The 15,859-nt window shown below is 38.5% G+C and overlaps 1 protein-coding gene across 8 annotated transcripts in view; it reads left to right on the top strand.

Moving 5' to 3' along the window:
* The window catches only part of VPS13B (vacuolar protein sorting 13 homolog B), a 465,257-nt gene that overhangs the window by 6,290 nt on the left and 443,108 nt on the right, over nt 1-15,859 (top strand). For 6 of the 8 annotated variants that reach the window (XM_072034434.1, XM_038173544.2, XM_072034433.1 and 3 more), the window contains exon 3: nt 77-220. In XM_072034434.1, the coding sequence (XP_071890535.1) occupies nt 77-220 (144 nt within the window). Of the gene's footprint in view, nt 1-76; nt 221-6,878; nt 7,015-15,859 lie in introns of those variants that run through there. The other 2 variants (XM_072034437.1, XM_072034438.1) reach the window with 2 other exon arrangements.

Below are 15,859 nucleotides of genomic sequence, written 5' to 3'. Positions count from 1 at the left end.
TAAGTTACAAGTGTGTCTTGAATTTTGATATATTTCAGTAGTTAATTGATCGCCCTTTTTCTTTTGTTGTTGTTAGGAGCTGAAACTACCATTTACTTTTCTAAGTGGGCATATTCATGAACTTCGGATTCATGTGCCATGGACAAAATTGGGATCAGAACCAGTTGTCATCACTATCAATACAATGGAATGTATCTTGAAATTGAAGGATGGGGCTCAGGTAAGAAATGTTTTTCTAACATTTAGAGGTTGACTTCTATAGGTCACTTTCTTTTAAGTCATCTGAGGAATCAGGCAAGTGAAGCTGTAGTCCTTGTTATCTTCTCAGAGGCTAATATTTTTATTCCCATCGTGATTAGTATCTTACTTGATATGCATTTTTAATGCTGTATTAGCTGTAATAGTGTTCTTTCAGGTATAGACCCATGTTAAGAGTGCTCTGCCATGATTTTCATTTTGCTTGACAACAAATGGGTTGTGAGAGCAATATAGCATCCCTCCCAGGAAGCAGTGATGGTTGCTTGAGAAGGCAATGTGTGGCACTACTGGACATCAGGCATTTCTCAAAAGATAAGTTGTTAGTGTTGAAGGAATGCTTTAAAGATTTGGGAGGGTAACTCTTTTCCCTTTTGACATTCAGTTACTTAATTGAATGTACGTGGAATAATAACATGTAAGAGTGTTAAAGGGCTTTTTGTTTAGCTGCTTGTAATAATTTGTCCATTAGACTGCTTCACAGGCTTAGAAGAGATTTTCTTCTGACATGGCAAAGCTCAAACATGCAGTGGCTCAATCTTGTTGTGTTTGTGACTTTGTCAACAAAAGGTACTTGAGTATGTTAACATTTGAACTTGTCTTTTTAGTCAGTGTTGCACTTTAACTCTAGGGAACCTTTAAGGGTTTTTTGTTTGTAAGCCTTGTTCACATTTTAATTTCAACATGTTTCTCTGCTTGTATTAAGTATCCTGTAAAAGAAACTTGCAATTTGTGCAAAGCTCTGAGGTGTTTGGTAAAAAGCTTAATGAGCTATACTAACATTTAACATCAAAAATTAGATATTAGCCAGCAAGAACATAGCAGTACGCTTTTCTATTATGTTTGATATTTCCTGTAATTTTTTTCCACAGTTCCAGAGGTAAAAATGCTTTTGTTGCTGGAGTAGAAATCTCTAGCCCTAGGCATGCCACCAGCAAAGCATATACTTTTGTCCTGTAGTTATACTTAATCTGTGTTGCATGCATGCACATACACAGGTACGCACACCAACACCTAAATGCTAAGTACTTTTCCAATGTTAAGGTAAGATTTTGAGGCCAGATGTTCTTTGAGAAATGTGTTTTAGAAGCAGCAAATTAAAATTAATTATAGAAGCTGCAGAAAAAGATCTGTAACCCATGACTTTGTGCAATCCAGAACTAATATTTGATATTGGACCATGCAGATGGCTACTGCTGGAATGATCAGATTTCCTGTTTGCATGGTATTTGAAACTTAAATTTTGTGGTGCATACAGCAAAAGGTCAAATGTCACGAATGTAAGGCGCTCTCAAAACAAGTATTTGTTACAGATGTTTAAGATTCAGGGGCAAGAAAGGATTTTTCAAAATTGCAACTGACATTTGGACAAATTATTCAGTGGTACGTAAACTCAGGAGAGTAAAATTTGGATCTGTGCCATAGCAGGATTATCTTTGACTAATAAGAATGTAAATGAAAATACTTTTATGCTGTTTTCTGAGGATATGGTTTAAGAAGATGACAGCTTGAATTTTATTTCTAAATTACTGTTCTAAAAAGAAAATATTCTGACAAATTCTTGCGTTGTAAATTCCAGTGTGACTGTGCAGTTGGCTAAGGCCAGTTGTCATAAAAATGTTTGTAATTAGTACATGAAAAAAAATTGGATGAAATAGAATATTTCTGTGGAAGATGGAAGCAAAATAACTTTTGGAGAATTTAGCTGAAGCTAGAACTGTTCTGCCCAGAGCTTCATGTCAGAAAATAGCATAAATAGCAAGAAAATGTAGTTCAGTTCTTAAAAGTTTATTGGCTTAGTTCTGCATCTCCTTCCTCAGGCAAAACCCTTAATGCGCACAAGTGTAAATTCACCTGAGCAAAAAATCCTGTTTCAGACTCCAGCATAACATATACCCTACTTTGGAAAGGGGCTATTTCGAAGAGTGTTTGTTTTGAAGAGGTATGGGGATTATAGTTCACAGCATTGTTTGACATTACTGTGCCTTGAACCTTATAGATTTTGGTGGACAAAGAAAATCTTTCCCTTTGTGTCTTTTTGGGGAGTGCTAGTCTCGTGGAAATGCTTCTGTATGTTTGTGCTGTAGTTTCACTGATGCCATGTCATTGTTGGTTCAGTTTCATTGTTTGGTTTTCTTTTTTTATCGTTTGGTTTTGATACTATTGCAGTGTCTCCTTTATTTAGGTAAGTTTGGAGTAGGCAGTAAGATGGACAATAATAACTCAACTTCTAGTTTCATGGTAATATTCTAAGCCGAGCTGTTGTGCAAGTGGTCTATAAAGCCCAGAGTGTGGAATTAGTGATGCTTTTAGCAAACTTGAAAATTGGAAAATCCTTGAAGGTCACTGCTTTTCCCACCCTTTCTGTGTTTTTTTTCCTTCATTCCTTTCCTTCTTTGCTAGTAATACTCCTACTTTCATAACTGGTGGAAGTGTTAAATAAATACGTCTGCTTTATAAGAAGATAAAACCTAAGTGCATCAGGGACAGAACTTTGCAGTGAATAAGGTATTTGGTTGAACATACTCCTTTGGTTATAAATTTGGTTAATGTTAGTGCAGCCAAAATTTGGTATGAGGTATTTTGCATTATGCTTTGATGTCTGCCAGCTTTGTGCGACTGTTTGTTTTATTGCTTCTGAGAGTATTCTTCTGCAGCACTGAGCTTTAAGCGTGACCATTTACATCACCAAATTTCTGAGAAGTGTTGGTAAGTACGATTGAGGTGTGTTCCTCCAGACCTAAATGCAGTTCTGACCTTGTACTCTGACTTGCATTCACTTAGTTATGGTAATTACTTCTATGAGAGAGTTCCTTGTGACTGTTAGGTATTGTTTCAGAAGGTAGTTGAAGTTCCTGTATTATATTGTTGTAATTATTTGCATGTCAGAACTTTATCTAGAATTGAAATCCCCTTGCTAAACCTCAGTTGGGGCAGTTCCCTACAGTAGAGTTTCAGTTGCCTTTTTTGTCCTATTGGACTTCCTAATGCTTTACTTTTCCTACTCTTCCTACCTATTTTTTTTTTTTTAATTGAAAGCTGTTTGGAATTCTTTGCTCATTCCTCTCCTGTGCCACAATAACTCCGTGCCCAAACCAGAGGCTTTAGATTCAGTCTGTGCTAATTGGGAAGGATAAGTCTGTGTCTGTCTCCTTCACCTTAATGGCATTGCAGCTAACCACAAGACTAATCGTTCTGTTCAACCTTGAATTTTGTGGTTTTTAGTCTCAGAAATGATGCAGATGGAAAGGAGATTCAAGGAGAAATGTATTATCTGTGTTACTGCTTCACTTTGGAATTCTTGTCTTTAATCAGGACACAGTGCATCAGGGAGTAGTCGGTGTGTATGATGAAAAATGTCTCTGTCCCAAGGTCCTCTGTGGAACTCAGAGTTGGACTTAATGATCCTTGTGGGTGCCTTCAACTCAGGATCTTGTATGATTCTGCAACAAATTACCAGGTTGGGAAGACAATTGGATACAGACACTCACAAGGGCAGAGGGAAACTAAGTAGTTGTTTGGATCAGCATATAGACAATTAACCACTTGTTCCTTTCATAAGGCGTTACAAAGAAGGTTTTGAGGGAATCTAATAACTTTGTGAAAACTGGAGAAACAGCTTGCAAGCGTGGCTGTCAGAAGAGCAGACACATTCTTATCTGAAAATCAGCAGAGACTGTCATTGAGGAATGCTGAAAGCAGAAATCGATCGTGACTCGGAAATGATCGAGATGGTAGATAGGGTGTGCAAAAAGGTTATGAAGGACTTTGAAAGGGAAGACAGAAGGCTTGTATTTGATGATGAGGTTATAGTTATGTGTTTGTTTAAGTGGTAAAGCTAGCTCCAGGTCCTTAATGGTGGTTTGTTATTTTTTTCCCCTTCTCACCTTGCTTGTAGTAGTTCAATTGAATGCGATTGCACGGACAATCAGTGTTTTCTTCTGTTTGAGTGTATGTGTATGCTGTTCAGTGGCAGCAAAAATATGGTAAGACTTCAAATCAGAGTACTGACAGTCTTTAGTGGTTCACCTTTCTGCTCGTCTTCTGCTTATGTATGAGCTCAATCCAAGTCTTTATTGAAATATTTTCATTTGGTACTTGCTCATTTTCATAGTGATGTCTTTTTAGAGCAGTAAATCTGGTAGTGAAGTTTCACATTTGCATGTAAAGTGTAAGGTCAAGAGCACATCAAGGCTGCCCTGCAGGATGCAAAGTATGTTGTCAGCTAGTGTTGCTTGAATCATAATTTCACATTAACAGATGTGAAATTCAGTGTCAATTCATGCTGCTTTTATTTGTGATTTAATAGCTTAATATAACAAGGAGGATTTTGTCTGTTTCTCTGTGTGCACATACAAATAAGTATATGGAAGTAAAAAGTGATTTTTTTTATATTGCTTTTAATTAACAAAAGTTTCCTTTGTGTAGACAAGACTTAAAAAAAAAAAAAAAGACAATTTTCTTCTGCCTTTGTGGTTCAAGGCAGGAATTGAGACCCACTTAAACCAAAAAGAAATCTTGATTTCCATTTAACTTCTGTCCTTTCTGATGATTGATTTTTCTTTGAAACAGGGACTACACTAACATTTTCTTACTGATTCAGAATATCTACCACATGCTGACCTGTTTGTGAAATGTGTGTGTATGTACATTGTTAAAATTGACTTAGACTTTTTAGTTTCAATTTCTGGAGCAAGTCTTCAATGCTGGTATTGGATGTACTATTTAAGGCCTCATAGACATCACCTAACTGAGATGCAAACACCAGTTTGCAATGCCAGGTGCACAAAATAAGAGTGAAGTCACTGCCTCAAAGAGCAGTTCTTGGCTTCTGTTGGCTTGCTGTTGATGGACTCTACAAACAGCTGTTTTCTCTATTGTTCACTGTCCTTATGGACTCTAAAATACCCCTGTGAAAAACTTAAGAAGGACTGTTGTAAATTTGAATGCAGGTCTACCTTTTTTTTTTTTTTCTGGCACAAAAAAGATGCCTTCTTAGATCTGCTAGTTAGAGGGTAGATGGCTTTTTTTCCCCCAAATGTGCATTACTCTATTTTTTCTCACCTTTCTTGGTATCCTCCCAGCATTGTCTTGCTTCTTACATCTTTTCATCATCATCCTCCCATCTTCATAATTTTGTTCAGGTGACTGATTTGGGGATTGTCTTTCCAGCATAGAGGGTCCAAACTTAAATTGTTTAGGAATGAGAGCCTTAGGGTTTTTTTTAAGTGTAAAGACAACCCTTATAACCTTTATGTGATGTGTTGGAAGGAATAGTCTCTTTCCTGAGCTTCAACTTCGTCCAGACACCTGGAGAAGCTCATGTTTACTAGCCCTGGTCTTCAGTGGGGTTTTCAAACAATATTTATGCTGGATGGATAATACAGCAGGGCACAAGCAATCTAGGATATTTCTGAAGAGCGCTGATAATTGCTTCCAGAGAGAAGTAATAGAGCCCACAACACAAAAGTGTTCTGATAGACCTTTTATAAGAAAGGAAAAACTAGTCAAGGATGTGAAGACTGGGGGCAGTCTTGGCTGCAGTGACCATGAAGTGGTGAGTTTTGTGCACCTGAGAGAAGAGAGCAGGGCAGAAAGCACAGCTGCAACCCTGAACTTACAGAGAACAGGCTTTAACCTGCTGGGATTTGCATGGAAGAATCTCCTGGGATACAGATCTGGAGAGAAGAGTTGTTGGTATTCAAGGATACCTCCTTACTCTGATGTAAAAATGGTTGTGTACAAGAGGTGAAAGCAGGGACAGGTGACCTGGGAGGACTGTACAGATGTCTGATCATGCAGGGATGGGGTTAGGAAAGGTAAGGCCAGCTTGGGGCTGATTCTGGCAGGGGATGTGAAGTGCAACAGAAAAGGATTCTACAAGTACATAAACTGCAGAAGGAAAACAAGGGAAAATGTGGGCACCCTGCTAGGTGGGACAGGGTGACGAAGGACATTTAAAAAAAAAAAAAAAAAAAGGCTGAAATACTCAACATCTTTGTGACCTCAGTATTTACTTGTAAGACTGGCCTTCAGGAACCCAAGGCCATTGAGACCAGAGAGAAAAGCACTTCTCAGTGGAGGAGGATCAGGGTAGGGAACGCTTAAACTGGACATAATGGGACTTCATGAACATTCATGAGATGCACCCACTAGTGCTGGGGATGCTGGCTGATGCCATTGTAAGGCTGCTCTTGATTATCTTTGGAAGATCGCAGTGATCACGGTGACTGAGAGGTTCCTGAAGGACAAGGAGAACCTGGGACAATACAGGCCAGTCAGCCTCCCCTTAGCTCCTGGGAAGGTGACAGAGCAATTGAACTCAGAAACCATTTCTGGGCATGTGAAGGACCAGAAGGTGACTGGGAGTCATTACCATGGATTTACAAAGGCAAAATGGTGCTTAACCAAATGGGTTGTTTCCTACAACAAAACACATCAGCCCATGCACTCTGACCCACCTGAAGAACCCAGCAACTGGCTGAAAGAACAAAGCACCTACCCCAAAGAGCAGCTCAGGCAGAAAGAGCTCTGATGGGACACCTGTGGCTTATATACCATTAGGCCCACCTGGCACCCAACCAATCACCTGGGAAAGGGGCAAAAAAGAAATCAAGCAGGATGAGCAGCAGCTGTGTTTGTTTTATCTGGCCTAGCTCAACAGTATATAAAGCACAGGAGAGAAGTGGGCTGTTTCTAGAAGCAACAACTCCCATGCTTTTGCTTCAGCTTTGAATGTGGAAAGGACAATATGACTAAGTAAGTAGCTGAAACTCTTTCAACTGGAATTAGCTTAAACCTTTCTTCACACTTTCTTTGCACTCATGGTGGATGAAGACATCTCTGTATTAATTCTTAGATTTATAGCTGCTGTTAGTAACTTTAACCATGATTTCCTTTTGGATCTGAACACTCTTGTATGGCAGTAAAAGGATTGCTTAACATTGGCTGTCCATATTTTTCTTTTGGTGGCCCTTAAGTTCATTGTTTATCATTTTTAGAGAACTTCCATGTGGATAACAACCAGGCAAGATTATGACTGGTCTTAATTTCATTTAAGTACTATGAAAACTGGGTAAAATTACAGGAAAAGCTTACTGAGAAAGTTCAATACCAGCAAGCCAATGTAAGCGATGAAAGTTTTAAATATATTCACTTTCAGTGGGTTTTGTGGAATAAAGGGAAAGATAGAGGGATAAGAAAATGAAACTTCCCTGACCATGGAGAATTTTTGTTTTTCCCAGCTGGGAAAAACAACATCAGCATAAAGTTCTCGCTTCCCCTTGGCCTATTTGATTTTTAATCAGGTTATTTTAATTTGTACTGCCTTATACAACATGTGAAACTGAGCACATGGTTGCTGTTAAGGAGATTAATATAGATCTAAAGATATATATCTGTGCCTTCTTTTTGACTGTGTCAGAGTAAATTAATCAAAAGCAAGTTTTCAAGCGAGTGGCTGAAGAGGGGATACTGAACAGCTTTTCTTAAACCTGGATTAATATTCATATGTTCTAGCTGAGCAAGCAAGAGTGACCATGTAATTTACCTAGTTTTTTCCCCCACTAATCGCTTTCATATGAAAACCCTTTAAAAATAAGGTATCGTTTTAAGTTGCAGTAATTCTGTTTACAAATGAAGAAATTGCCTTTGCTTTGAATTTGTTTGGAGATGCCTGTGGGCACGTTTCTTAAGACTCTAGCTTAGTCTGGATGAGTGAGCTTTGCTTTTAGGTGTTCCTGCTAAACAGCAAGACTTCTGATAGCAAGCACTCCTGGTGGCTTTCCTGAGCACATCTGGGTGACATCTTCAGCAGCAGTGCTGTAACTAGCTCGTGAGAATACCATAGGGGCAAGGCATAATAAATGTGCATTTTGAGAGTACACGTGACTGTTTATGTTAGAAGGATGCTTTTCTAAGCAGCCCAATACTGGACAACAGGACAGTGAGTATGTGAGTGCGCAGTGAAACCAACCCTTGTGCTGCTTGTAACGTTATGCAGTGTTATCATGACAGTACAGATGGACATGGAAGATGTAAACAAGACACGTCATAAAGCAGTTAAACATATTTTGGACTCTTTTCTTAGGAAAGAGCTCAGGCTTTGAATACAGTTAATTTCAAGAGGAATATTGTCAAAATCATTCTGGTCGTTATTATGGAACGTATTGAGATTGTCTAACACCAATAATTTTATATATACATAATATTTGATAGATGCATTTTGTGAATTTTCAATGTAATGAAGACAAGACAAAGCCGTGGCTCTGTTTTAGTGTATGCGTTGAAGACAAGGAAGCTGCCAGGAGCTTGTAGTTAGTTTTCCTTTTAGTGACCATAGCAGCTGTGGTAATAGCATTTACTAAGTAGTACATGTTCCTTTTTTTTTTTTTTTAGCTTGCATATTGTCTTCTGAACAAGAACTTTTTATCTCCTTGTATTGTAGATCAAGTTTGTAGTTCTTGAAGAAATTTGGCTGTCCAGACTTAGTGTGCCCTGACCCACATTGTGTGGTGATCTCAGAATTAATGAGCTGGGTCCCTTTGGGTTGCAACCAAAAGGAAAATTGACTACAGGATCACTTCATCTGCTGATGATCATCTGATGGAGAACTGTTGGGTTGTTAATAGAGTCAGATCTCTGAAGTTGCTTTGGCTTTCTAGGTTTGGAAAGTCTTATGTCTTATCCACATTTAATGCCTACTTCACTGCTTTTCGTGGTTAGCATGTCTGTGACAGTCATTTAATGAAATATTTAATTATGAACATGACACAAGCACTTTTTTTTTTTTCCCCCTCCTTTGTAAAAGCACCTTCCTCTACTATTTTGTGAGACTGGTAAATTTTGCTTTGCTTCATACCTAAGGGTTCAGAAAAAGTTTAAGTGCCAGGGAAACAGAATATAAGCTTTCAGAATGACAGGTTTTTATCACTCCATTTGTTTTTAAAATAGCTGGAGTAGCAAACACTCCACAAGCAGTCTGAAATTGCTCTCTCGTAATGCAATATTTCTCAAGCTATGAGAACAAGAAAATCTGTCTGGTAGTCAGGCAGGTCCGGTAATGCTACAGACAAATACCTGTACTTCTCATCTAGCCATTTGGCCTGGACAGGAGACAGCAAATTGCTACTGCTGTCCTACTTAGAGCAGTGTCTCAAACTCTGTATGAACAGCAGATCATTCTGCTATGAAGGTATATGTGAAGAAGAAACCTTCAAGGTAAAATTGAAGAACTGTGGATGTATGAAGATTGCAGTGACTTAGAAAGAAGGTAATGGGCGCAACTAAGTGGTTCAGTTGCACTTTAGATTTTCATCATTAATTTTCTTTCTTAGGCATGAGTTAGTGAAGTCCATATTATATCCTTTATGCAGATAAAGCTCAAGGCATGGTCTCATTATCATGAATAGCTGTCTTATGCTGTTGCGGCTGCTATTTGTTTGCTGCTGCTGTGTACTGTAGGAACCTAAATCAGTACCAGTAGAAAGCAAGAATTTTCTTTGTTTCAGTTTTCAGAAGACCAGTCCTAATATTCCTGTTGTATTGTGCCTTCTGCTTCCCTGGACTACCTCTTTCTAAACGGGTGGTTTGCTTCAGTTTGTAAAAAATGATTTGAGAGACGATCTTTGTAGCACAGTACTGGTAACGGTAAGGCTGATTTATTGCCTCAGGTCCCCTAACCACCTTGGCATGATTCATGTACTTCATACCTTTTACTATGCTCATAGTTGATCTGTCTTAAGGGTATGAACTGGGCTTCTTGTGGTCTTTCTTCTTTTTAATTTAGATATTTAGAATTTAAGATTTGGTTTACGTTATTTCAGTATATTGGCTTAGACTGATTAATTGACTTCTAAGATATGTTGTATGTTTTGTGGTGGTAGATGTATTGCTTCCTCATCAGCAAGCCTACTTTATTTTTTCCCCAAATGTCTTGCCATTGCTCTCCAAAAAAACCCAGCAGTTCAATTGTCCTTTAAATTCCAGGACAGAAATGTACTTATGCATAGATATGGATTGTACACATTTAATATTATAATGCTTTAATACATGTAAGTGCATTTGAACATATGAACTTCATTTTAACTCCCAGATGAACTTTCCTATGCTTGGTGGCTGAGGTTTTTGTTTTTTATTTTCTATTATGTATGATAAGTTAACTGGGAGCCCTGGTCGGGAAGGTTAACTATCACAGTTGATGGAAAATAATCATTTTTACTTGCTGAAAATTGAAATGTGAGGAACTTCTTGCATATGGGCTACCACAAAAATAAAATCTCTGTAGGTAGAAATCAATCTGTACGTCTTTCCTTGCAACAGGAGTGTATTAGGAGTAGAGTTGTGCTGATATAGAAGCTTCAAACCATACTGTGAATATGTCTTGGCTGAAGCATTTTTCCATTTCAGAGTTGAGGAAAGATGCATATTGCTGATAATATTGTATTGTTTGCAAGTGGGTTACAAGTAATAGTAATCTTTACACAGTTCTTTCATATCTATCACCACTTCCTCCTCTTTTATTTTTGCTTCCACCACATTCTCTAAAATTGATCCTAGCATTTGTCTGTAACTTGCCAGTGGCAAGTTCTGTTCCATGTAAATAAATAAATACAGGACACCAACAGCCAGTACAAGTGCTTGACCACAAATACACACATTTCTCATTAGTCATGCATATGAAAACTTACAAACCTATGTCAAATGCCAATGTTAACAACAATATTATTTATTTTAACCAAAAGCAGGTGCTTTTGCTTTTCTCTCTGATTATGTTTTTGTGCTCATCTCTGTATGTAAATTCTCCTGCAATACAATCTCACTTTACTGCTGCTTCTCTTAGATTTCTTTGACACGTAACATCGGCACTATCCCATTTTTGTTGTAGTTACTCCCAATTCACCTGGGAAGTAGTTCACAAGCTGACAGTCTGATGGTGTTGCCCATATGGAGGGTGAGAATGGCATTGTTTTGATTTCAGAAGTTCGTATTGCTGCTTTTACTCATTTAAACCTGCACTTCTCTATTTCCTACTTGATTGCTTTAGATTTCCTTGCTTGTTCATGCTACTTGAGAAGTAAGTAAGCAGCAGACCTGCTTATCTGTTTTACTGCAGTGATGTAGAAAGCTAGTCCTTTATACATACATAGATAAATATATGTGTACACACAAATGTGTATTTATGGTAGCTTCTCACCTGACTAGTTCTCATTATTGCATGATGTTTAGGAGGAACAATTGCAACAAGAAATTTAAATAGAACATAATACACAGGTAAACAGTTGCTCTATAAATTCATAATCCTACTGTTATTCCACACTTCAAGAAGGTGATGATGGCAACAAAGGACCAGTTTCTAACTGTTCTGTGGGCAGGGACTGTCATGTATGTCCACCTGAATGGTCATCAGTGTATATTTAACTTTCTTCTTTCCTTCCCATCAAACAAATCAACAGCTACTCCCCTCCCCCCCCTTTTTATTTTTTTTCTGGCATTGTTTCATGGACCATGTTCACATATTCTGTAATCACTAGACAACTGCAGACCCCAGGCTGAGTGTTTAGTTAAAATGTTAGGTTGAACTCTTGGCAAAGCACGAGTTAGAAAGTGCCTTGTTGAAACCTAAAGAGTAGGTCTGTTCTAGTACCAGCTAGGGTAACGTCCAGAACTTTTTTTTTCTGAATTTGCTGTGATGCTAGAGAATTGAGGGAATTACATGTAGCGAGCCATGATCTTAGTAAGGTAAGGGATGGTCCAGTAAATCAGGCATCAGAGCTAATGCAGGGGTGACCATTGCAACTTGGCTTCTAGAACTTCAGAGTGGATCTCAGCGTTGTGGTAGAATGAGTGCAAGTTCAGGAAAATTGCTTTCAGTAAATTCAGATTAATACCATCTGCTTCTAAAAATTAAAATAAAAAATTGTCAACAGATCAGTAATTGAAGCTATTAATAGCTCCCACCAACAATAGTGATTTGGATATGTTAATATATTTCAGATGAGATCACTTGTGTTAAATGATTTACTGTCTCTGGGATATGTATGAGTACAAATGGGGACGTGTGTGTATATAAGTTTAATAAGTAATAAAACTGAGTGCTCATGTTGGAGAACACTTCATCAAGCCTACCTGTACCTCCAGAAGGTGATGAGGCTGCTGGTTGTTCACTCTAAGCTTCTGGAAATTTACTCCTGAAATGCAACCCGTTGAAGATACTACTTAACCTTCAAAAGAATGCCTGCCTTAGCAGGTCATGTGTCAAGGTACAGCAGAGAGTTTAACAAAGTATTGCATTTTGCATAAACTTAAACTAGTAGTTGAGCAACTTAGGAATTGCTTCAGAGTGACTAGTTGGAATAAAACATGACATGCTTCTGAGTTTAATATCTTCAGATACCGCTTTTCATGTACAAGTATATTACATCAAAATTAGTAGGGTAATAAAACAGCGTCTTGCCTAAAATATATGCATTGATATGTAATAATTTTGGAAATTTAGAAATATTGTGACTGCCTACACTTGGAAACATAATACAAATGCCACTTCATTGCTTTTGTGTGTTGGGGGTCTGTATACTGAGACAGCAAAGAGCATGATGCAGAATTCTCATATGTATGAGAAACTGCCTTGTGGGACTGTCTGGGCAAGTAACTGCTCAAACTGGCATGTGTTAGCCAGCCAGCGTTGTGGTTCCTCCTTGCCATGGTCTGTTTTTTTGCTTCCAGTGGGGGCTAATAAGGTCTGAGAGTTGGAAGCTGGCTGGTACATCACTGATGTAGCTGAATTTCAAACTTAAAGCCAAGTTACAGGCTTACACCAACTGCTTTCAGAACGAAGTTGTTAGGTGTACTGTTGGAGGTGATGCCTAAGCTAGAAAAGGTTGTTTTGGTTTTCTTTTATTGCTGTGGTTAATTTGGGGAATCAGTAATTGTCGATGCCGTGGTAGCTGCTGTTGAGTTCTGGAAAGGAACCCATTTGCACAGAAGCAGAAATGGTGATTGCTGCGATGCCATCACTACAGAATCACATTGCAGAGCAGACCATCTTTTCAAGGTTATAGAATAAAGAACATGAGATTAGACTCCTTGCTTTCTACTTCCAGCAGGCAAGCTTTATCAACAAATGCTTATTATTTAAAAAATGTTTATTTTAATTCTGCAAATGGACAAGTACATGTCAGAGTTGAAACTTGGATACCAAAACCTCCTCGCATATTTATATTCCAGGAAATAGGTTTATTGAGACAAATGTCAGTACTAACATGTATTTCTGTTTATGAAGTACAGCGAAACCGTTCCCCTATGTAGATAGGAGTATAAAGTAGAAAGATTGAGTAATCCTCATACCATTACTGGTTTTAGTTAACTTTTTTCCCCTTGACCTACTACAGCAAGGAAATATAATGCCAATAGTCAGTGTCTTTGTTTCAAGGTACAGGGTGAAGGGATTACTGTATCATCTTTGGCGTAATTCCTAGAAGTCTAGGGTTAGATTCTGATTCCCCTTTCCCTGGCATAGATGTGGAATACCTCAACTGATTTACTTTGGAGTAATTCCAGGTTTGTCCCAGTCCAGCTGACATCAAAATCAGGACCCTACAATCCAGCTTTGTTTCATGCAGTTGGGTGAAGAGTTTGGATTGGTATGACTTAACAGGGAATGAGGTGAGGTAATGCATTTAAAAATATTTCCTTAGAGAGGAAGTAGTTTTTCCTCATAGGCTGATAGATTAAAGCGTAGTTAAATTTGTTGGAATGTATTTTAGCTCCTCATTATAGCAAAACCTATTTCAGGATAGGCATGATTACAGACTTTGTAGTGGAAAAAAACAGTCATTTATCCACCTTTGGTAAAGGCTTCTTTAAATTCTGAAAGATGAGAAACTCTTAATTTTTCAAAGTACAGAGTGTACTCTGAAATTATAGCTTGTTCTCCTTGGAAAGAGCGGTGTTTGCTCTGAAAGGGTGTGACTCAAGTATAATTTATTAGATACAGTTACTGAATTTAAGCAGAAAAAGTTAATTTATGACTTGTGACTTAACTCAGAATACCCGCACTGAAGCAGTGGCTCCTGATAAGTAAATCTGATGCACAAGTGATGCAGGTTGTGTTTTATTTTCAGCACCTTTGAACAAGGATAAACTTTGCTTCAGTGAACTGTGTTTTTTGCCAGTAGAATGGGCAAACATTCAATTTGAATTGTGCACACTCTTGTAAACAAAAATCACCATCTTACCTTTAAACAGTCCACAGAACCTCAGGGAAATTGTGTGATGCTGCTGGCAGTATCCTGAACCATCCAGTTGTCTCACGCATCTTAGTTTATGTTTATTTATTTAACAGTTGGAGTTAGACTTCAACTGTAAATATTTATTTCTTTGGAGAACAAACTTGATTGCTCCACTGAGAAATATGAAAGCCTTCCTCCTGACACCTTCCCCCCCTTCCATTTACATGTTGTTATTGGTGTTTTTTTTTTTTTTTTTATTGAGTCTGCCTCTGAACTGGGAAGAAACCATGCTCTGAGGCCATCCTGTTGGCTTACTGAGGATCTTCACTTGGTTTCATTTACCCAGGCAGTAATCTGCTCTGGGCCAGTTGGTGCCTAGCTGGGCCATCTGTCAAAAAGCAAAGGTCTAAAGAGCACAGAGTACTTGAACCTGCACTCCTTCAATCCTTCATTTTTTGATATATTTTCTATTGCATTGCCCCTAATTGGGGGATGAATAGCACAAAGCTGCTTTACCCTTTTGTATATGTATGAATCATTCTTCTGGAAAACTTTATGTAAATGCCTCATTGACTGGAGATATTTCATTCACAAATATTTTCAATAAAAGCTCGAAATGTATCATGGAATCATAGAATATCCTGAGTGGGAAGGGACCCCAGTAAGGATCATCTGCTGGCACCACACAGGTCTACCCAAAAATTCAGACCACGTGAGTAACAGCAAAATCCAAATGCTTCTTGAACTCTGACGGGCTTTCTGCTGTGACTGCATCCCTGGGGAGCCTGTTCCAGTGTGCAACAACCCTCTCAATGAGGAACCTCTTCCTGATATCCAGCCTGAACCTCCCCTGTCACAGCGTGACACCATTCCCTCAGGTCCTATTGCTGGTCACTGCCCTTCCATTCCCCCTCATGAGGAAGCTGTAGGCCGCAATGAGGTCTCCCCTCAGCCTCCTCCATTCCAGGCTAAACAGGCCTGTTGACCTCAGCTGCTCCTCGTACATCTTCCATGTATTTTGGTTTCATCAGATAGCCAAGGTCCTAGCGTGTGGGGCTTTTTATTTTTTGTTTGTTAGCCTGTCAGCATTACTCAACGCTTTAGGTTAGAGTAGGAGTCCCTGGACTAAGCTAACAGCTGCTGCAGTATTGGTAATATGTAATTACTTAAAATTAGGCCTAAAGCTTGTTGGCGTTGATATCTTAAAATTGTGGAGATAATTAATGCCTGCTTTTCAAAGAAGCACAGTTCTCAACACAGTTCTGTGAGCAGAGTGATCTCTTGATCAATGCAGTGCAGTCAATGGTGCTGTACAGTGTATTGGGGGAAGCAGTATGCTCAGGTGCTTTGGATGGTGGGCTACTTTTTAAAATTAT

The sequence above is a fragment of the Anas platyrhynchos genome, chromosome 2 (assembly GCF_047663525.1).
Source record: "Anas platyrhynchos isolate ZD024472 breed Pekin duck chromosome 2, IASCAAS_PekinDuck_T2T, whole genome shotgun sequence".
Taxonomy (NCBI): Eukaryota; Metazoa; Chordata; class Aves; order Anseriformes; family Anatidae; genus Anas; species Anas platyrhynchos.
This window is presented reverse-complemented; position numbering and strand designations above follow the sequence as displayed.